Source organism: Microtus ochrogaster, linkage group LG8, assembly GCF_000317375.1.
Source record: "Microtus ochrogaster isolate Prairie Vole_2 linkage group LG8, MicOch1.0, whole genome shotgun sequence".
NCBI classification, from domain to species: Eukaryota; Metazoa; Chordata; class Mammalia; order Rodentia; family Cricetidae; genus Microtus; species Microtus ochrogaster.
This window is the reverse complement of record NC_022033.1, coordinates 762,671-785,528: the sequence shown is the minus strand read 5'-3', so window position 1 is coordinate 785,528 and position 22,858 is coordinate 762,671. Positions and strand designations below refer to the sequence as shown.

General features: G+C 52.7%; 1 protein-coding gene across 13 annotated transcripts in view; it reads right to left on the bottom strand.

The window, feature by feature from the left end:
* Kcnq2 (potassium voltage-gated channel subfamily Q member 2) overlaps positions 1 to 22,858 on the bottom strand; it is a 59,850-nt gene that overhangs the window by 6,235 nt on the left and 30,757 nt on the right. Inside the window, exons 9-17 of one of the 13 annotated variants that reach the window (XM_026787142.1) lie at positions 22,139 to 22,168; positions 18,997 to 19,065; positions 14,808 to 14,837; positions 10,228 to 10,281; positions 6,357 to 6,580; positions 5,631 to 5,739; positions 5,022 to 5,153; positions 3,231 to 3,338; positions 157 to 280 (exon numbers count right to left, since the gene is read on the bottom strand). In XM_026787142.1, coding sequence (XP_026642943.1) covers positions 157 to 280; positions 3,231 to 3,338; positions 5,022 to 5,153; positions 5,631 to 5,739; positions 6,357 to 6,580; positions 10,228 to 10,281; positions 14,808 to 14,837; positions 18,997 to 19,065; positions 22,139 to 22,168 — 880 coding nt within the window. Of the gene's footprint in view, positions 1 to 156; positions 281 to 3,230; positions 3,339 to 4,928; positions 5,154 to 5,630; positions 5,740 to 6,356; positions 6,581 to 10,227; positions 10,282 to 14,807; positions 14,838 to 18,996; positions 19,066 to 22,138; positions 22,169 to 22,858 lie in introns of all 13 variants that reach the window. The other 12 variants (XM_026787143.1, XM_026787146.1, XM_026787144.1 and 9 more) reach the window with 12 other exon arrangements.

Genomic DNA, 22,858 nt, shown 5'->3' with positions numbered 1-22,858 from the left:
CGCCTGGGCTACTCGGAAGCCACAGGTTAACAAAATGAGACAGAGAGAGAGAGAGAGAGAGAGAGAGAGAGAGAGAGAGAGAGAGAAAGAGAGAGAGACAGAGAGAGACAGAGAGAGAGAGAGAAAGAGGCCATTCCCCACCCAAGCTTCTCGCACCTGTTTCTCCACCTTCCCAAGCCGTCCCATCATGCTGGGGTCTTCGGGCAGCTCCGTCTCTGCTGGGCCTTTGGTGCGGTCCTTGTCCGTTATTGTTGGGCCCCGCCCCACAATCTGGTCCACTCTAGCGGGAATAGAGACCCAGCCCCCAAGTATGAGTTTGGGAGGGTGTGGCCAGGCCCCTGCCCCTTCTTCCTGGGCTAACCCGCAGCCCCCCAGATCTGGGCTCCGAGCCCTATCCAGAGCCGACCGGGGGGCAGCAGGTGCCAGGCAGATGGACGCAGATGGACGCTGGTGCCTCATGACCTCAGGCTGCCTCCTGACACCTTGGGTCCTGTTTCCTATCTGTTCCATCCCCATGGGATCTGGCACATTAACAAGGAGTAAAGGGAAATGTCTCCCTAGGGCCCTCCCTAGTATGGCTCCAACCCCATTGGTCTTGCCTCAGAGCTTTTCCCAGACCTGGGATTCACTGGTCCACAGCATACTTAGACCCAGGGGGTCAGAGGTGGTTGGTGGGCATCTAACCAGGTGATCAGAGTAGGGGAGGTTGTGCCTCTGCCCAAGTACCACCCCCTGCGAGCTTTACTCCCACATTAATGTGCCATGGAGTTCCTTGGACCCCAATGGGTATGACAGGGACAGTGTTAAATGTCTGCTCAAGGACAACAGAAGCAGGGAGGAAGTGAGTGTCAGCTCCATGCATCAGAAGAAGGGAGAAGGAAACAAGAGCCACATAGGAACAGTCAAAGCACAACCAGGGGAGAGATGAGCACTGCCAACCAGGGATTTGTGAGGTGGGGGTGGGGGATATTCCCACACAAGTGTGCTGATGCATGCATGCAAGTGTGGTGCATGTGAACTCACATGTGTGGGGGGTAGACTCACACCCATGGGAATGAATGTGTGTGCTTGTAAAGTGTTGGGCGAAGTGAGAAACTCAACTGAGTTGATCAGTAATGATAGCATAATACCAGCAAGAAGGGAAGAAGTTCCTTTGTCCTCAGGGGATGAGGGTTCCTATCTGCCCCGTGTGGCACCAGCAGATCCAGGGCATGTTATGCGAGCATGGGGAGAGGCTGGCAGGTGTCACAGAAGTGAGCGTGGGCTGGGAGCTGCAGACCACTTAAAAACAGAGCCCATGAAGAGGCTAGAAGCCCACTGAATCCAGAGTGTGGCTGAGCTGTGTAGCCCCACCCATATTTATGCACACGCCAGCAGGTGCATGTCATCAGGTTCTCCCTTCACTTTATACAAACTGGGGTGCCCTGCCTGCTTTTCTGGCAACTCCAGAGGGAGGTGCAGGCTTGCATCAGCCAGGGGCAGCTTCTGCATGCTCCACTGGACTCGTGCTGGGCTCATGCAAAGGAGGGTGGGAGGGATGGCGGGGGGAATCAGTGACAATGGCAAGGGAACAGGTTTCCTGTTGTCCCGCTGTCCACACGGTCCAGGCACAGGTGCACAGCCCCTTCACCCTGCCACATGATGGGCCATCTGCCCGGCGGATCTCAGGGGTGGGCTTCAAGTTACTGCAAGGTAGTCAGACAGGGGTCCTCTGCAGACCTGTGCCACCTCCTCCCCCAAGGTTCAGGCTGGGGCACCAGACTCAATCCCTGGGTGCTGCTCACCTCTTGGGTGAGAGAGCAACTGTGCAGTAAGACCTGTCCTGTGTGTGTGTCTGTCTATCACCCTGCTGCAACACAGGAGAAAGCGGAGAGGGCTCTGAGGTCTGCAGGGCCTTCCCAGCCTATGCCTGGATGGCCAGCTCTACCACAACTGTCAGAAAGACCCAGGGGACAAAACGGGCTTCAGTCTCATTGGCAGATAGTGTCATGGGCCACTCTTAGTCTGGAAGTCATCTGACCATCTATTGCCTGCTCCCCCCGGGGTCCCTCTCTCATGGTATGCTCATCACATTGACCTATGTGCTCATGAGCAGCAACCCTGGCCCAAAAGGGCAGATGCTACATCTGCCAGTTTCAATTTCCCAAACTCTCTGAGCCGCCCGGAGCTCTTCTGCCCCCAGCTGACAGACAGGGCAGTGTCTACCTGCCCTCTCCGAGCCTGCTCCTGGGAGCTTTACTTTTCCTAGACAATCAGACCCACCAGAGGGGGAGACGGAATTATCTGAGTGGTCACAGGGTAACCAGGTCTTGAAGTCTCTACTAACCACACTAGAGCTGGCTTTTGCCATCTGACTGTTCCCTGGCCCCATCTGTCATCTGTCAATCAACTGAAGGGCAGAATAAGATGGGCTGCCATCTTCCTTCCTTCCTTTCTTTCTTAAAGATGTTTTTATTTATTATGTATACAATATTCTCCCTACATGTATGTCTGCAGGCCAGAAGAGGACACCAGATCTCATTTTAGATGGTTGTGAGCCACCATGTGGTTGCTAGGAATTGAACTCAGGACCTCTGGAAGAGCAGCCAGTGCTCCTAACCTCTGAGCCATCTCTCCAGTCTGCTGCCATCTTTCTTATCTACGACATCAATGATAGTGGTGGTAACTTAAAATAACACCAGAATTGACAGAGTGGGTGTACTATAGGGGATTTTCTCATTTCTTTCTGCCCCCTGCAGTGCTGGGAATTGAACCTAGGGCCTTACACATGCCAAACAAGTGCTCTAGCACCAAGCCACATCCCCAGCCATCACTATTCTTCAGAACAATTTAGGAGGCAGGTGCATCTCACATCTAAGGAAGTAGCCCAAGAAAGTAAACCCTTCTGCTTTAATCTACACAGAGCCAAGGTGTGCATGGTGGTCACCCCAGTAACGGGCAGGTATGAAGGGCCTGAGCTGGTCAAGGGCACAGTGTCCTCTGCTTTAGTAGCCTCACCAGATAGATAGAGAAGTCCATGGAAAGGCAATCCCTGCAGATGGAGGACTCAGGGCACTACCTAACAGCCCTGGCAAAGAGTAGCCTTTTCTCTAACATGCCCTTTAGGAAGAGAGAGAACCTGAATGTCCCCTGCCCTGCGGAAAGAAAAGTGCAAGCTGCTGCCATCATGCGGCCGAGAGCAAAGGGGCTGGCCATTCACAGAGGGTTGGGAGGAGGCAGTGCATCCTAACCTAGGTGAGTACTGGGGTGACTCTCTCGAAGGGGCCGTGGGTCCTTTGGTAGGGTACTTCTTGTGCCGGGGAGTTGAAGGGGGTGGGGGGCCCACAATCATATCTATCCTGGCAGCATAAACAAGAAGAGAGACACCAGCAAAACACATCATAAACAACCCAAGGTGACTTGCCGGGCATGCACAGAAACATGGAATAACGTGACAATAGTGATTCTTCTGAAAAACATGCTCAAAACAGAACAGTGGACCCGCACTGTGGCCCTCACATCTGCCAGGCTTCTCCCATGTCCCAAGAACCATCCAGCCTGCCCACTGAACCTCAGGCGGAGTACAGGATGCATTGATGCTGGGCACTAAGTCCCACAAAGAGACTCTGCAGCCGCAGAGCAACTGAAGTCTGCATCAGAGCCCAGAAGCACAGGGCTCCTCACTCGCATCTGTTTCTCAGACAGGAAGAGAAGGAGCAGGGACGTGTGGGGTGAAAGGCTGTGGAGCAGACAGTTGTGGGGATGAGCATGGCATTCAGCTGGAGGCTGGGGATTCTCACTCACCCACATGCAGCATATATAGAGTTTCTTCTGCTCTGGGAAAGTTAGAGGGGCCCAGACTGAACTAGGGACACCTGCCTGGCCTCCACTTATGAGAACAGCTCATGGCCTAGAAGCCCTACTATCCTGACACCTGCAATTGCTGCAACTTTCTTTGACCCGAAGGAGTCCCCCAGGATGTCTTTATGCTCCTTACTTTCTGTCTAACTGAAACCCATCCTCCATTTCCAGGACTGGAGAGCAGGGTGTGCCCCCCCCTTAGGAGACAGGTTCATCCTATGTATCACAAACACACACATGTGTGCTAAGGATGTGTGCCTAGAAACATGGGGAGTGGGGACATTCTGGAACAGTTATGGACATGGTCTGTGCATATACCTGTGTGCTCCTGCACATGGGGAATGCACACTTGTATGTGTGCATCTGAGGATGCGTTCCTGTGAGCGTGTTGTAGGTAGGCTGAAACAATTATGGACTTGTGTCTGTATGTGTACATCTGCATATGTTGGATGCATGTGTATGTGTGGGTGGACTCAGGCCTTACTCATGTGTATACTATGCATGTGTATATGACTTCTGGAGTTAGCAAGCCTGTTCTTACACGCAGATAAGCCAGTGGTTGCCTCTGATGTCCTCCCTACTCAGAAAGTAGGACCCCATCATGAGGAAGCAGATAGCTGTATCTTGGAGGAACAGCTACAGGGTCCCCAGCCACTGACTGGTAGGACCCACAAGAATCCCTGTGTTTCCATTTCTTTACAGAAACACTTCCATCTCAGCACATATGTGCACACCATGCATACATATTCACCAACACACAGCACATGGTGCTAGTGCATACACCCACACATCATATGCACATGTTTGCACACATATATGCACACATGCATGCATTTGTGCATGCACATGAGTATATTCAGATGCCCACAAATGTACACATTCATACACATGTGCACACAGATATGCATCGGACATACACACATATACACACTTGCCACCACAGTGCAGGTGAGTGGGAGAGAAAAGGGAGGGGCAGAAAAAATACCAAAGACAGACACAAGATAGTGTGAAAACACAGCAGAAAGCAACAAGAAGCCAACAAGGTAGGAAGAGACCTCCAATGGTGGCACTGGCCCTGTTCTGCACACCTGTCACCCAGCCCTTGGTGCCCCTTGTGCCACGCCTGGTTTTGTCCCGGAGGGCCCTGTTCATGCCCAGACTGGACAGGCAGGGACTCTTGCCTGGACTGCAGGCTTTTGATGCGGGACAACATGTCCAGGTGTCCAGCCGAGTACTGTTCAATGACATCCATCACGTCATAGGGGCGCAGACTCTCTTTGAACTTTCGCTTAGACACCAAGAACCGCATAACACTGCAGAGATGGAGAGATCATGAATTCTAGACAGAGGCTATACTGCCAGGGGCCAGTTCCCATATCCACCTGCCTGTCACCCTCAACACCACAATCCCTGGGAAATAGTACCCATTTCATATGGGATACCCACTCACCCTTCCCCACCACAGGCCAGTCACTGCTCAGCCTCGAGACAGGTCCCATCCTCCTTGGAGCCACTGGTATGGGGAGGCTGTTATTTGTCTGAAAACCCTCCTGCCCTTGGCCTCTATCTCATCCATTCAGTCAGGGTCTGTGCTCTCAGGTTCGAGCAGCTCCACCAGGGTTCCCTGGCCCTCTGGGCACAAGTTGACAGATAGAGGAGCTAGAATGGGCAGGGGTTCTCCTCAGGACTCTCTGTGCTTTGCCAGTAGTTGTGGCCTTTGGTGACTCGGTAAGACCCCATGAGGTCACTGCACAGGGCCCTCTCAGGCAGATTGAGCAAGGGTCCCTCACCATACAGCTCTGATGCTGACTTTGAGGCCAGGGGTGAGATCTTCGGTCACAAACTCGCAGTTACAGCTCTTGTTGTCCTCCACGATATCTTCCCCGGGGAGGCTTGCTTCTGGGTGGAAGGGAGCGCAGACTATGAGCAGACAACCATGGGGCCCACTCAGGCTCCCCCACACCCCTTTAATGCCTCTGCTGCACTGCAGTACCCGCCCCTGCCTCTCGGCAACTCTGCTTTCTCAGTCTCTTCTCCATTAGCTATCACCTGCTCAACTCGAGGGTTTAAAAGGACATCCCTGCCAACAGATGAATGGATGACCACATTGTGGTCACTGTTCAGCCAAGATATGAATGAAGCTATAACACTCAACAATACGGATGATCCTTGGAGATACCATGGCCACCATGGACCATATGAGGCTCGATATCACGCATGTGGCATACACAGACTGGAGGTGGAGAGAAGCAGGTATGGCGTCCTGTGATGGAGAGGGCTAGGTGATACCTAGAGGGTTCGGGGCTTCTCCATTATCTGCAGAGGTCGCACCGCAAGCGATGGAATTACAAGACGCCAATGAATGATGTGTGTTAAAGTGGATCATCTCACATGATGTCACTTAAAAGAATAAGAGTGGGGGCTTCCCGCTCCAAGATGAGACTTCCATTTGTACCATATAGCCAAGTGCTAATGCCCGTCCCTCAGCAGCCTTGGGGAAGGTGGTGCTGACCCACCTTCTGAGTTCTGCCGGGATGCAGCACCCTTGATACGGAAAGCCTGGCGTGCACGGCTGCGATCACCAAAGCTCCAGCTCTTGGGCACCTTGCTTGGGCTGTCGTCGAGACTCTGATCAGCACTGGGGGACCGCCGGACCGTCTGGGCCTGGGGAGACCCCTTCCCCTTGGCAGCCACGCCTCGGGGGCTGGAGAAGACACGATCTTTCAAACTGACCTTCTGACTGTTCCCAGGATAACCATTCAGCAGACAGAACGGGAGGGCAGACAGACAGACAGACAGAAAAACAGCGAAAAATCACTCTGGAAATAACAAGTCACGTCTCTTTGAGACTGATACCCCCACCCCACCCCCAAGCTAGGAGGGAGATGCAAGTCCACAGAGGAACCGACCACGCCGGGAACAGGGAGCAGTGGCTGGTGAAGCACGGGGGAGAGGTAAGGTGCTGCACAGGTGTGGCCAGACCTGGGGAAGCAACGGCGGGACTCCTGAATCATTCGGCTAACACCACAAGGTGCCAGAGCTCTCTCCACACTGTCCTGTCCACTTCCCCAAATGACTCTTAGACACATCCCCATACACTTGAGACTGGATCTCTTCCCTGGACCTTGTCTGTACTGGCCCAGCCAACAGCTTTCCCTGTTGCCTGTGCCAGTGTCTCCACCATCATCCTACCACTTCCCTCTCTTCTAGGATCACCAGAAATCAGGGCTACAACTAACGTGTCTAGTTCCACCTTGGTTCCAGCCTTTTCCGTGAGTCCCAGAAGCTGCCTGGCCTCTGTGTGGGACTGATGCCCAACACTGTCTGGTCTCTGGACTTCAGACCCCACCCCCACCCCCACCAGGATGATTCTAGGAGGACATCAGGGATGAGGTTACTCTGAGGTGAGGCTTCCACTGTCACAGGATTGGCTATCCCAAGCCTTGGCCGGCCCCAGGCGGTGGCTGTAGAAATGGAGTAATGATAGCCAGCCCCTGCCCAAAGTTCTTTCCCACTGGGCTGATGTTTCCAGACTCTAGAAGGTCCTAAGACCTCCCTCACCCTGTGTTTCTTCATAACCCAGAGTTCAGCAGCTCACTGTGATCTAGACATCAAGAGACAGAGAGTCTGTGACTAGGTGGCTCCAGAGAGAGGTGACCTCCACCACTACTCTGGGGGCAACGTGCCTCAGTCCAGGCTAGTTACTTTCTCTACTGATGACCCCACCGTAACTCCAGAGGCAGAAGGCAGCGAGTCTCTTGTGAAGTGGGACTCACATGTTCAGCCACATAGGAGTCACAGGACTTGCAGGAGTAGCTGCAGACGGGGCCCATGACAATTCCTGACAGAGTACTAAGGGGAACTCCCAGGAAGTTTCCGTGTTCAGTATTGCTCATCAATGCCTCAGAACCCAGCTTCACACCCAGCCACAGTGCCCCACCATGGGCCACCAGCCAGAGACAGAGCAGAGCTGACTATTGCAGAGAAGCCACCGTGCTAAGTCCATCCACTTTGGACTGTGGATGGAGCTAGTGGCCCTCCCCACCCCATTGGGACAGTAGGTGACTTGGGAGACCATCCTTGCCTGCTCAAACTTTCTAAAGAAGAAGGAGAAAGAATAGGATGTCAAGATTCAAAATGTCTTGTGTCCTGGGGGCATCAGGAGCCAGGGGCATCTGCTAGCTTTGGAAAATGGCCCTGAGTCTGGACTTCTGTGTTAAATACCGGAGGCCACACATAGGCAGTTGGTGGCCAGGGACACTCAGAATCCACATGATTCTCTGACCCCTTTCTAAAGAGAAAAGTCTAGTTGGGTCTAAGGAAAACTGGATATTCTAGGGTCTGTGGCTTCCATAATGTTCTCTCCTCCTCCACAGGAACTATCCCAGGGAAGACAGGGTAGGAGCTAGGCTGGGGGAGCTCACATTTCCCAGTATCACTCAGGGGCTCGTCCTCTATCCCGCCCCACTCCCACCCCAGCTCACACACTGAAGGAAGGGAAATGAGTCACCGCCAAGCAGCCTGGCTTTGATCACCGTGAATCAAGTTACAGAGCTGCCTTCCTGCTGGGGTCCCAGGAGTCACCCAGTGTTGCAACAATTTATAATCAGTGTGCATTTAACTCCGGCTGTCAGTCAGACTGAGCTGGTGAGGTCAAGTCAGGCTCCCCCTGACTCCCCCGACCCCTGACTCCTGTTACATCAAGAGGGACTTAAGCAGGTCCCTTCGGGCGGATTACCCCAAGTCAGCCCCTTTTCCTTCCTAGTAGTGATTTCTTCCACAGCCACCAAGAGAAGTTATCAACCACACAAATGCAGGCCCTACACAGGGCTGCAGCCCACAGCAGAGATACAGCTGCCAGGAAAGGGACCCCACCCTTAATCTTGGTTCTTCAGTCTCCAGCTCTTCAAGCTGTCTCTTCCTTAGAAGGAGGCCCTGACAGAAAGGAACAAAGTGGACTGCTGTTGCCAGGACATCTCTAGGGCCTGGATAGAGGCATGGAGTCTAAGGAACTCCCTCTTACCTCCCAAGTCACCAAGCCAAGATCAAAGCAAACATCAGGGAGGAGGCTCTCCAGAGTGACCCCAGAAGCCCCAGGAAGTGAGCCCATGATCAGAACTACCCAGAGTGTCACAGGCATGACATCAGCCAGGAGTCAGTTCAGGAAGACAGACTGGGGAAGCAAGCAAACCCCAGCCTCTTTCTTCCTGTCACCCTCCCCAGAGTTAAAATTACAAAAGGAAACCAGCCATGAGATGGTCCTCGCCCTAGTCAGTGCATGGGGACCCAGACTCAGCAATGCAGGGAGCCAGCATCCATAGAGAACTGCCCAGTCTGTGCTGGACCGAGGATGCCCAAGAGACAGTTTACAAGAACACATAGGGCAAGGCAGACTTCGGCTGGGCTCCTGCAGGCCCATCCTTCCCAACCCTCCTGGTCTTCAAGCAGCCTGACCTTAGCCTATGCCCTGAAGGTCCAACCTGTGGCCAGAAGCACCTGGACACGAAAGGCCATGGGCAAGCAAGACAGTTTCAGCCAGGGCCTCAGCAGGCTGCCTCACAGGGCAGTGCAGACACCCAGCTCCCTGTCTACAGCTGCAACATTCTCCCCACAAGCACCCACCTCCAGCACACAGTCAGCAGAGAGGCCCGTGGGGGTGTGGAGGTGGCCTTCAAGCCCCTCTCCCAGTGGAGAAGGACACGGAGCATGCACGGGTGCAAATGCACAGCATGCTGCTCGGCACGGCCGGCCACATGCACACGATGGGGGCTCCCCCATGCGGAGGACACCACAGCTGCCTGTATATGGCTGGGTTGCACCAGCCAGGAAAGGGACAGGCATGGGAGGGCAACCAGGAGGCAGGGGCCCCAGAGCAAGCAGGACAGATGCCTTCACACATGGACAATAGACAGGGGGATGGGACGGAAAAGGTGTAGTCAAGGTGCAAAGGGTTAGGAGGCTTTTCACTATCCCGTTTCCAGTCTTCCCTAATCCAGGCCTGCAAGTCAGAAGGAGGAGACATGGCCTTTGGTTTTTGGAGGTCCTGAAGGGCCCAGAACACAGCAAGCTGCCTCCCTCGGTGAGGTGCCGGCTAAGGTTCGGTCCTTAATGCCTAGTAGAGGTACCAGAGTGGCCGGCTCCAGAGGAAATGTTCCTTAAAGGACATTGGACTGTTTCTAGAGCAGTAACCCTGGCCAGCCAGCCCCCTGCTCTGACAGGAGGGGGCTCTATCTAGAGTCAGAGGCCAGGCGCCCAGCTCCGCCCTGTGCTTAGGCATCAGGGAACTCAGAGTTGGGTGGGCACTGTGCCGGCTCCTCCTGAACCTCTAGTAAGCAGGGAGGGCAGGAGCGTGCAGCGTGGTCAGTCCGTGCGAGCATTGCGTGGTACCTAGAGTGTCCGGGGCAGCATCCACACAGGCACCCTCGGCACGGTCTGCCTTTACTGGAAATGAGGAGAGCATAGTTAGTCCCGGGGGCGGCGACAGGACCGGAACAGAGAGCAGGTAACTGAGGCACTGTGACCACCCGGGGAGTTCAGGCTCACAGTCCCCCAGCCGCAGTATTTGCGCCTGAGCAGGGACAGAGAGAAAGGGGTGCGCGCGAAAGTCTTCCGCGGCCTGGGAAAGAAAACAGTTTTCTATTTTTGGAGAAAAAGAACCCCTGTGGTTTTTCTCCAAAAATACCTTTTCCTTCCAAAGCCAGAGAGTGTGGGTTCATGTTTTAAGAGATGTATTATTTTTTGCTATATTCATGCCAACAAAATAATAATAATAATACATGAACCAAGATGTTGCAGGAGGCCAGATGTGGATGGAGATAGTCTGGGATGTGACCGCTGCAAAGCATGCGCCTTTTAGGGAGGGAAAAAAATGTGCAGTTTAGCTTAACAAACCGAACGGCAAGCGGCGAGGTTTTGCCACACCAGCCTATGGCCCTGTTGGCAGTGGACTTTGATTTATCCAGGAGGCAATGGCTGCCCCCAGTTAGAAGGAAGCTCAAGAGAGGAGGCTTGGGGACACACTCGTATTTAGGACTGACCAAGTACATTCATCTGGGATTCCATGAGTCCACCTTATTGCGATGGCCTGGGCCAACAGAGCTCCAAAGGGGTACCCGAGATACCTTAGCAAAATCCTAGCAAACACTGTCCCTTTCCAAGAATCCCTCCAAATTTTTGAGATTTGTTTTGCATTAGAACATGCAAAAAAATAAGTAAAAAAAAAAAAGAAGAAGAAACAGAAAAGGAAGAAAGGAAGAAACGAAAGAAACGAAAGAAGGAAGGAAGAAAGGGAGGGAGGGAAAGGAAGAAGGAAGAAACTGGTGTCTAAGGCGAGCCTGGTCTACAGAGTGAGTTTCAGGACAGCCAGGGCTATGCAGAGACACCCTGTCCTGAAAAAAACAAAAAGAAAAAGGAAAAGGGAAAGAAAAGAAAAAGAAAAAATTGCAAAAACACTTTTTTTCTCCAGGCCTTCTTCCTGTGTAGTTATAGTGGCGCTGGTGCAAACTGTGCACCTGAGGAAAGCAGCCTAAAGGACCGTCTCAGATCAGAAACAAGCCCCAGATTCAAGCCACTTCCACTCTCAGCTTTGTGTCACTGATGCGTGAGCCTCTCCGCTTAGGAACAAAGGACATACTTCGCTAACTGGTGTAAATAGAAATTAGAATTGGAGCTAGATTCTGGAGAGCAGGCTAGCCCCCAAACTGTTTGCACTTCTGCCCTGGCATCCACATAAGTTTGGCACTCTAGGTAGATGAGCAGCCTCAGGAGCTCACACACTCTCAGGATGTAGGACAGAGACTGGACACATCCTCACGACCTGCTACAGGGTGCTGCTGTCAGGAGCATTCCCTATGACTTGACCTAGGGTTAAGCAGCAAGTGAGCACCTAGCCCCTTGGGCCATGGCCCCTGTGTCAACACTGAGAAGAAAAGACAGAGGTGGTTCATTCCTAACACCTTTGACAAAAGTCCCTTTTGTTCCCCAGCTCTCTGGCTTCTTGAGAAGCCAGGATCTGAGGCCTAGTTCTGCAGTAGAGACCATCTCTGATAGTTGTGCTGTCTAGTGGGGTAGCCTCTGACCGCACCTGGCCACTGAGACTCAGGAATCTACACCAACTGTGTCAGTTTTAATGAATGCTGCAAGTGGCCAGTCATTCCTGTCTCGGGAAACAAGGTTTGAGAGCCTGACAAGATCTGAGGAAGAGGAAGCTTCTGTTCACAGCCTTCTCTGATTAGTGGGTGTCAAGGGTGTGGCACTGTCCGATCCCTCGGACCCGTTTTTCTGACTCATCAGCAATGTGAAGCTCTACCGTATCTGTGAATGATTGGTAGATCTCAATCCCATGCAGACACCAACTGGCCGGCCCACAAGGAACCCAAGTAGGGGAACAGATATGTCCACAGACACCGGCTCAGGCCAAACAGGGCAGATGGGCACCAAGACACACAGACACCTCCATCTGTGAGGAAGAGTGGATCCGTATGGACAAGAAAGGCAAAGCTGAGGTTAAGGACTCCTCTAGGCACAGGGTAGGAGACAATGAGGAAGAAGACAGGCCCACAAAGGACAGTCACAGCAAGTGCAGTCACAAGAAACACTGATACAGCACAGGCCTGAGCTCCCACCTGCCCTGGATCCCCCAACCCAGATGTCCCTAGTGAGTCCAGCCTAGTCACGTGGGTCTCCTCAGGGACCAATCCCCCATACACCTTTGTCCTGAGTCCTAAGACACTGGGAAGGTATCTTCAGACAGCTGAGGAAGAGGCCCTGGGGTCACACCACCCACGTGCCTAGATAGATAATGCTACCTAGGACTGCCAGGCAGTGTCTGGAGCCCGTCAGAGCATGGCCACTGACTCCTGCTAAACTACAGCTAGTGAGTCCAAGGATGGAGACTCTGGGGAACCAGGCTTGCCCCCACACACTCAGCATTTCAAACAAGGCTCATGCTACTATTTTCACTTAAGCAGCAATTTCCTGCACACTTCCTATGTTCTTGATGCTAAAGAGAGGATATAGCTGCTTGTGGCAAAGGCTAAAGATACCACTCCGCCCTCCATGACCTGGCCAGCAGGTGTACAACCCAATGAAGGCGTTGGGGTCTCCCTTGACAGAAGCTGTTCCTCACTCGCTCCAACACTCAGCTCTCCAGGTGCCCCAACCTCCTTGAGGAGCCCAGTGTCCGTGCAAAGGTCCTGCACACCCTTCCCAGGGATGGCAAACTGCTGCCCCAATTGAACGTTTTGGAAGCAGGGCATCCTGGGAGGAGGACGGGGTTGGTGGGCGCTGGCCCTCAGGGAAGGGTGTGGAGGTACAGGCAGGCAGGGGCCACTGACACGCGGGGAAGACAGAGGAGTGGCAGGGTGGAGAGCGGGGGAACCATGGAACATACCGGAGAGCCGGGGGGCTCCCGTGGGTCCTCACCTTGAGTCCTGATTTCAGGGTCAGCACCTCATCCCAAAAGACAGAGCAGACGAGAAAGGGGCCCAAGAAGGGCAATGACAGTGATTAAAAGCACTTGGGGGCAGCAAGATTTTCCAGATGGGGGCAGAAGAGGAAGAGAGAGAAAGAGAGAGGCTGAGACGAGGATCGCGCAGGGCGTGCTAAAGCTATGGCAACAAGCGCAAGAAACTGTGGGAGGCCAGATGCCTCCTGCGCAGCTCGCTCCCAGTCAGGGTAGTGTGGAGACGAGACAAAAGGTCTGGACCCGTCACCAACAGGACAATCCCGGTTCACCTGGGGCACGGCCGAGCATTAGGCCAATCTCAGCCCTCGTGTCCTAGCCCTGGGGTCATTGGAAACAGTGCTGCGCAAGGAACAGAGCAGAATAGCCCTGATGGACAGTGAGGAGTGAGAGTGGGTGCCTGTGAACAGTGAGTCTGCTAGTGCTGTTTTACCCACGCCAAGGCCAGGCGAGGCTGGCTCGCCTACCTTCACTTGTCAACAACCACGACCACACTAGACTGCCCGTCTCTCTCCAGCTAGCTTTCTCAGTGACCAGGGTTTCCCTTCATTGGTTGTCCGTTGAGCTGATTTGGGAAGCCAGTGTTTGCCACTAGGACAACCACACATGAATTCTCCTTTTGTATGGGAGGGGAGGACGGTGTCCTTCTCCAGGGGACAGAGGACAGGTTCAGCCTAATTCTACCCTTCTCTGCACAAGAGCAGTTTATTAAAAAAATGTATTCTAGGTTACCCTGCTATCCGGGGGTCAGGGGGGCACAAGAAGGCAGGCCTAAAATCTAGGGGCCATATTCACACTGCACCTTGTGGACAGGTCACTTGAGGGGAGGGACAACTCAGCCTAAAGGCCTTGGAGACCCAGGCAGATGCACACCAAACTCAAAATCTGTGAGGTAGTCTTTCTTTGCTTATAAGCGCCATGACAGCATGGTCTGTGTCCATCTTTACCAAGCGATGCTGACACTGGATCCCCATCTAACCAGCCTGAGAAAATGGAGCCTTCTTGGGGGGCAGCAGGGATCAGGAGAGGGAGCAGCGAGGTGGAAATCCCCATGGAGATATGAGAGGGGATAGGGCACCTTAACCTCTCTCCCACCCCAGGGGGCTATCAGGGTAGCAAGGTTCTCTTCCCCTCTGCCAGCATCTGGCTCGATATCCCCCCCCCACTAGATTGGTAAGAAGGACACCTGCTTGGGCTGCCAGCTGGGTCTGCAAATCCCAGCAGCATACACAGGAATCAGCCTCAGAATCCCATGTGGGCAGTGGTGGGGGTGGGGGAGATGATCCCAAGAAGCCCCACCCTTCTGCTGCCCAAATCCCTGTGAGGAGGCTGTAACTGAGCAGTGACTCCGGATGTGTGTCAGAACACACTACCACACACTGCACATAGAAGCACACGCAGGGCCCCACGGTAGCCCCGCCCCATGGCACATGATTTACACAGAGGGAGCGAGGCGAGATGGGCGCAGCACACACCAGGGCAGCTGGAGGCAGGAGGGACTGACCTTGGTGATGGTTCTGGTTGTGGCTCCTTCCTTCAAACAGAGGAAGAGAGAGTTAGGAGATACCCCTCTGGTAGCCCCATGGCACCCCTAGGATCCCTCCGATCTACTCAGGCCCTGACACCCGTCAAACAGAGGAAGAGAGAGTTAGCAGATACCCCTCTGGTAGCCCCATGGCACCCCTAGGATCCCTCCGATCTACTCAGGCCCTGACATCTGTCAAACAGAGGAAGAGAGAGTTAGCAGATACCCCTCTGGTAGCCCATGGCACCCCTAGGATCCCTCCGATCTACTCAGGCCCTGACACCCGTCATGCCCACAGGCTGGGTTGTATGTTACAGGACCCAATGCAAAGAGTGGTCTTCCTAGAGTACCTGACAAGGCCTAGGAGCAAGGGGGAAGAACGGGACCAACGGGACTGAGATCCTCTAACCTAGAGGGCTCTTTTATTTGAGATGAATGGATACTCATTTCAGCAGGATCGTACCAGCATAATAATAAAATTACAAAAAGAAATGTGGTTGGAGAAGGCTCTTGACTTAATAGAATGTCCCTCCTTCCGTGCAGTTTTTCAGTGGCAGCGGGAGTCAGACAAGGACTTTGTCACGGTCTAGAGTCAGCATTTGTTTCGAGGCCAGTAGTCACCTCCCGGCCCTGGTCTACTTGAAGGCCTATGGTGGCCATTATCTGTTTTATTGGGATTGGTTCTTTCTGGTGGCAACACTGAGACGGTGGCTGGGTCTTATTTAGCGGAGAAGGGGAAATGAGGAGTGAGCCCTGGTGCCTTCAGGAAGGCAGTGCCAGGCCAGTCTTTTGTATGACAAGGATTCGCCATTACATTTCCAAATGTGCACAACAGCTACTGTACCTCTGACATTGGCAGAGAAGATACAGCAGAGAGACGCGGTTCAGACAGGTTCCTGCACCTGCTTCCGATAAGCCCAAGCATTGCAGTTCCCTCCACAGCCTCATAGAGGAGTCGCACACCTGTGAGGGTCCAGTTGAGGTAACCCTGTGATCTTTCCCAGGGAGCCTGAACAGCAGGGGGATGTGCACACTCCTGCCCACCCCCATCAACCCCAGCTTCATCTAGGGGCAGTCAGACATTCGAGATTTCCTTTCTTGACTCCGGAGGCCACAAATCCAAAGTTAAGGTATGGGTAGCCACTCCTCCAGCGGACCAGGGAAATGGCTGCCTCTTCCAATTTTGGGGTTCCAGCTTATTTTGGTAAACAGCTTATTTCTTAAGTTTCTTCTTCCATCTTCCCCTTGCGTACATTCCGGCATTCTGTGTCTCCTCTCCTGACCTTCATGCAGACAGTCATGTAGATGCTGAAGCTTTTAACTTACAATATGAACAAGGGCCTTTTTTCAAGTTAAAGTCATATTCAGACATGTTTTGAGAGTTAGTGCTCATGCACCTATATTTGTGTGTGTGTGTGTGTGTAAGGTCTAGAATACACCATCCATCCCTCAGTTCCTTAAGTCTCAACCCTCTGCAGCATCAACTCTGTTTAAAAAAAAAAATCACTTAATAAACCAAGTGGTGGTGGTGCACGCCTTTAATCCCAGCACTTGGGAGGCAGAGGTAGGCGGATCTCTGTGAATTCAAAGCCAGCCTGGCCTACAAGAGTTAATTCCATGACATCTAGGGCTGATACACAGAGAAACCCTGTCTTGAAAAGAATCACTTAATTGCCTGTTAAAACCACATAAATGAGGTTATCAAGACTCCAGTGTGGTTGTCCTGTGGAAAAGTCCTCTGCACACAGGCATGAATCTCAAAAGTAAATCACTCACTTAGTGGCTGTGATGGCAGGACAGACACAAGGTGACAGTTTCTCTCAAGATGGAAACATTGGTAAAAGGATCCCTCACTATCAAAGTCTGAAATGCAAAAGGCAAATTCTATTCAGATTCAAGAGTTAGTAAAAGCTAACCCCCTGTTCTGTTAATCTCCACCTCTGCTGCTCTGACGACATACGTGACCACTGGCATCCTTCCTGCTTGTAACAATCTACAGAACCATCTTTGTTTCACTTGTCTCTGCCCTTTTCAGTCCAAGCTGAAGTGTCTCTGCTGCCCAGAAGGTCGTGGTACCCCAAGGAGCCTCGGGGGGGGGATCCTCTGTGTAATTCTGATGTGGCCCGAGGTGGGTGGCACTGGCCAGAGTCTTAATGTGGCACACTGAAGTGACCCATGATAAAATCCATTGGTCAGGAGAGTTCACTGTAGAACCCTGAAGGGGCTCAGCATGAACGACTTCAGTCAGAGTTCTCTGTGTGCCAAGAGGCAGTCCAAGAGTGGATTCCATTAGATATGAGCACCCATTGAGAGCCTGAGGCAGCTGAGGAGTGGATGTCATTCCATGGAAGAGGCCTTTGCACAACTTTCCCGGATAAGCACCTTCAAGCCTGACTTCCATCAAGATGAGTGATTGGCCCTGATTCACACACCGACTTTCTGCGCTCACAGAGCGCAGCCTACGCTCTGTAGCTGAGCAGCCTCTCCCTGAACTGCCTCTCCTCAGGCAAAGTCCTTTGCTGTCCAGACAGGCTGAGAACATCCCAGATTTCCAAGTTCAAGTTTCCCATATGGGTTCCTCAACTTCTAAAATTTGACAATGAACATCGAGGAAAAATCTTCAGTACTTGCAGGAAAACTACTCCAGTGGTTAACCATCCAAATCTACTTCATGATTCTGCTTCCACCCAATGGGAAACAACGCAGGCAAGCCTTTGAAACTCCACCACAGGCACCATCTTTCTTAGTTTTCTTTGCTGACCTCCTTCTGAATGGTACCAGAAGTACCATCAGTATCAATTCCCATTTAGTTTGGATAGGAAGCATCTCCTTGACATGTGCTGAAATCTTGGTCCCCAGACAGTGGCTTTATTGAGACGTGATTGAGTTAATCCATTCATGAGCTCACAGTGAACAGGCTGTTAGCAGTACAGGGACTGTAGGCAGAGACAGAGCAGTGGAGTGTGCGTGTGAAGGGTGAGTCAGGTCATGCTCCTGGCTTCTTCCTGCCTCTCTCTTCTTCTTTGCCATCATAAGATGGACAGTTTTTATCCATCACGTTATTCTGCCATGATGGTTCTGTCTTCCCACATCCTACAAGCAATGGAACCAACCAACCATAAACCGAAACCTCACTTCTTGGGGGACCTCCCCGAGTGTCTGTAACACCAATACTTCTGTCAGCCATCCCTTCAGGGTAGTGTGTGTTTGTCCTAACATGCACCTCGAACTTCTTCCAGCCCAATCATTACCCCCTTTGAAACTCACTGTCACACTTTTGGGTATTTTTTACAACATCACCCCATTTTATAGACTCAAAATTTGAGCTGTCTGGAGCTTATGAACCCACAAGACGTTACTCTCTTATAGTCATGGAGTAGAGATTCCAGACGTCAAGGTGTTGCTGCATGTCTTCCACAAACTCGAGGGGAGGATCCACCTTGCCCCTCCAGGTAGCCTTGGCTTGTGGCTGTAGTGATACAGCCTGTGTCTTCATTTAGCTTCCCTTCCCTGTGACTTACTCCAATATCCTTCTTCTCATACGGACATTATGAATGCATCCAGGGTCCACTCAGAAAATCCAGGTGCAGAACGGTTGCTGAAGGTCACCTTAGCAGGTTCAGAAATTCCCTTATATCTTCAGGAACAGGGCCTACCGCTAGCCCACTGCCACCCTCCTGCCCTTCCAAAGGTTCTTCAGAGACAGGAAGCTGCTTGGGGATCTAGCTAGCCCTATTGTCTACTTCTGGAGAGAGCAAGCCCTTCTTTACACCCATCACTGGTCCAAATACTGCGAGTCACAGATTCCGTAATTAAAGAACCAGTAGGTATTATGACATGTTACCACCCAACACTGCTGGGACACTACTTCCCACCAGGGTCCTAAGCATGAGCCATGAATGGAGCCAGATGATCCTTTATCAAATCCCACTCCTTACCCCACTCACCTTGGACTCATCCCTCAACTAGCCACCCTCTTAAGAGCAGGATCCTCAATCCAGTCGCAGAAGTCACCAACATCATCAAGACTAGCAGTCAAGTATACACCAGTCCCAGGGCTTTTTGTCACTGGCCAAGGTTTGAGAGTCTCTCGGGAGACTTGGGTTGCCCACCCGGCCCAGTGTTCCAGCCTTAGGAACAGACCCTTAGTAGGAGACCCTGTGCTGACCTGAAAGTGAGTCCGGATTTGCTCTTCAGGTTCCTCAGCAGCTCCAGCTGGTTCAGAGGTGGGATGAGTCTGGAGCAAGAGAGGAAGAAGTGGGTAGGCCTAACCTTCACGAGAGCTGAGGCTCAGCTCTGCACATCTACATCCCCCTCACCCTTGGGAGCAGGCAGCAGATGCCAGAGCATGGGTGTGGAACACCTGCAGCTCTGAGCTCAGCGCCTCCACCTCTCCCAAGCTCCAGGGCTCTCTCTCTCTCTCTCCTCTCATGTTGTTCCTGGGGCCTCAGACACAGGAAATGGTCAGGACCCAGCATGGACAGCAGGCCATGGGGGCCCATCCCTTCAGCATGGAGTAGATCAAGAGCAGAGTTAGGATACCTCGTCCCCTGACCTCCCTTCCAGTCTACTTCCCTGCCCCTGAAATTTTTCAAGGAGCCGCAAGCACGGCACCCCAACATATTCAAAGTCTCTTAAGTCCCCTGGGGGAGCTTCTTGGCTAGAATGGTATGGGGGAAGGTCACAGAAAAGGGCTTTGCCAGGCAAAGAGAAGCTCATTTCCGGGTCTATGGACAACTGAGGGGCAAGCTCTGGTATCAATCAGGCCCTGATGCCCTGGGGACCCTCATCAGGTAGCCTGACAGTTCCTTTTCCTGACCTGGCTGCACACAACTCTCAGCCCCATGCCTGGCCTCTGCCTGCCCGCCCTGGCACTTGGTCAGCCCATTGTCACAGCCACAGTCTCAGAGAAAACATGCTGCCATGTGGAAGGTGAATGACTCCCTTCCCGCATAGGGGTAAAAATCTCATCCCAACCCATTTTCGTCCTTAGACCCTCAGCTTCCCCTGGCAAATGCCTTTTTTTTTATAACGCCCCCCCCCTCATTTTAGGATAAACACAGTGGTCCCTTGGCTCCTGTGACCCCAAGTCCCGGCACTCTTATCCCGATTCTGACACTACCTGCTTTAGGACAGCCTCACTCTGCAGATCCACTTGTATCTCTTTCAGTCCTGACCTCCTGGAGTCCCAACTACACCCCTGGACCCCCAGGACCCTCGCTCTGTCCTTGTTCTTGTCTTTCATTCTTGGCCCCTCGGATAAGAAACGCAGAACTTGGGTTCCTACAACACTTAGTCACCTCCTGGCCCATCACTGCCAGGCCTCCTCTCAGTGTGGTCATGGGAACCTCCTTCTGGAAACGTCCTCTCTTCCTCATCCCCCGCCTGCCTCACCTGGACTCGCACCATCTCCCGGCCCCACCCCACCCCAGGAGCTCTTTCAATTAAGCCCAACAGTCTTGCTATTCCTCTGCTCAAACATTTAATGGCTTCCCACCACCTCCAACACAGAAGGAACACTGGGTTTCCTGGAAAACTAGTCTTGCTCTTCAATCTTGTTCCTCCGCTCAGAGAGACCTACCCTGCACCTCTGGGCCACTGCTGCTTCTGTCTTCTCCTCCCCTCTCCCTTTACCCCAGAGGCACAGGCTCTGGCAAGGATACCTATATCTGGGCCCCTCCTTGCTTCATAGCCACAGCCCCAGAGCCAGACCTAGAGGGTTGCTGAAAATGTTGGAAAGAAAAAAAACAAAAAAAAACAAAACAGAAGTCCCATGAGCTTCTCTCCTTACCCATTTCTGCCTCCCCTCCCCCAGGCCATTCACTGTCCCTTGACAAGTCAGCAAGAAAGCAGGAGCCTAGCAAATCAAAGTTAGAGCTAGAACCCCGAGGGCCTCCCCTCCGCTTTTTCACCCAGCCCTGGGGCCTGGAGCAGAGCCCTTGGCACAGTTATCTCCCTTGGACCCCCACAACCCCCACCACATCAGCCCGGGTTAGACACATGTAAAACCAGTCCTTCCCAGCCACACTGGACGCATGCCTAGGACACACAAAGCAGCCACCAGGGGCAGACACATGGAAGTGGGGCCGTGCACATAGCTGGTCACCCCTGAGCAGTCACAGAGGCTTGAGGGAGGGGCAACCCCAGGAGAATAATGGCTGATCTGAGGATAGTGTTGGTCTCATGGGATAACTCCAGTCACACAGGTTGGGGACAGTGTGTGTGTGCGTGTGTGTGTGTGTGTGTATGTGTGTGTGTGTTTGGGGGCATCTTCTTTCTGGGTGTGGTACTGGCTGGAGAAGATGGGCTGAGGTGAGGAGGAGCAGGACAGGACACAGGTCTTCCATGTCCCAGGCGACTGGGAGCCCCAGGAAAGGCTGGACATTAGGATGCTGCTCCACAGCTGCCTGTGCCTCTGCCTTCTGGGAAGGAGAAATCCAAGGGCATTCCCAAGAGAACAACCCTTCTATTTTGAGAGTCCTAGTCCAGTCCCTACAAAAAAAAAAAAAAAAGAACAGGATGCAGCTCCAGAAAAAAGAATCTATACCTGCTCCCAGGCCAGGTCAGGAGGGACTTTATAGGGCTGTGCTGATACGTGGGTCTTCCTCCAGCACGGGCACCATGCAAGCAGAGGGGCTGGCTCACCTTGTACAGGTAGGATAAACCTTCCTGGGCAGCTCAGCTGCCTGTACATGAACAAAAAATAAGCTTCATGCTTCTCAAATTGGCCCTAAACACAGCAAGGGGGAGTTGCCACTCAAAATAATCTGTTTCCTGAGCCTTCACACTTTCTCCACTGTGGTATTAAGGCTCCAGGGTTGGAGATTCAGACTCTGGAAGGGTGCCCCTGGAACAGATGACCAGAGTATGATAACAGTCTGGGGTGTGCTCCTGGTCCCAGACATGGGTCTCTCAGAAGCATGGTGAGTGCTATGACCACCACTCTGCTCGTAAGTGGGGCTGTGGGGGTGGAGTAGAGGCAGGGGTAGGGAATCAGCTGTAAGACAAGGCAGGAAGCAGGCCAAGGAACAAGACACACTGAGGACAAGGGATCCAGCAACGGGAAAGCAGCAGCTGAGGAAGCAGGAGTCAGAGAGGCAAGATATGCTCACACTGGTCTAGAAGGAGCTACAGGTTAACACAGAGACTCCAGGCAGGGAGGGGCCACAGGGCGACAGGGTCCAACGATGGTAGCATTAGAACTAAAGGGCGGGTACTCTGGGGTGGGATATAGGCTCTAAAGGGCTTGCCACACTCCGAACTCAGACAGACGAGAGCTACACACATCTCCCATCCCATGCATGTCCTACCTGGAGGCCCCATAGGTTTGAGTTTGCGAGCTTTCAAGGGTTTCACACACACACAGAGGGAAAAGAACCAAAAATTTTTAAAAGAACGGGATAAGAAAAAGAAAATGAAAAAAAAAGTTGAGGGAAGTAGGGGAAACAACAGAATAAAGAAAATTAGCCCATAGCTCAGTCCTGTCCCAATGCCCTGCAAGGAGCATGGAGCTTGGGGCAGGGCCAGGCAAGGGCTCAGGGCTCCAGAGGAGCCTGGGGTGGGTGCTGAAGGAGGAATGGCAAGGCCATCTTTGTCCCAAGCAATGCCTGGCTGTGACTGATGCAGGCAGAGTGGTGGGTGGTCTATCTGACCGTTGCCAGATCCCTGAAGATGATCCCCAGCCCAGGAGTCCTGGCAGAGCGCTGTGCCCATGCCACCTGGAGGTGACTTGGATGGATAGAAACAGGTGGGATGAAATGCTCTGACAGAGGCAATGAAGCTGAAGCTGGTCCAGCCTCTTCTCTCTCACAGCACCCAAGGCGCTCTGACTTAAAGCATCTGGCCTCCCATCTTTACCTCAGCTCAAGTTTTGTGCACACAATTTCCAAGCCAGTGCTGCTACCTGACTTCTGAGCAGTGGCCCTCAGTCCAGCTGACACTCTTCCCTGGTGACCCCCCAGAAAGGCACTTCCTGACCTCTTCCTGCTTTTTAGATCCTCTTGGGGTATCCTGTGCTCTGCCTTGCTAAC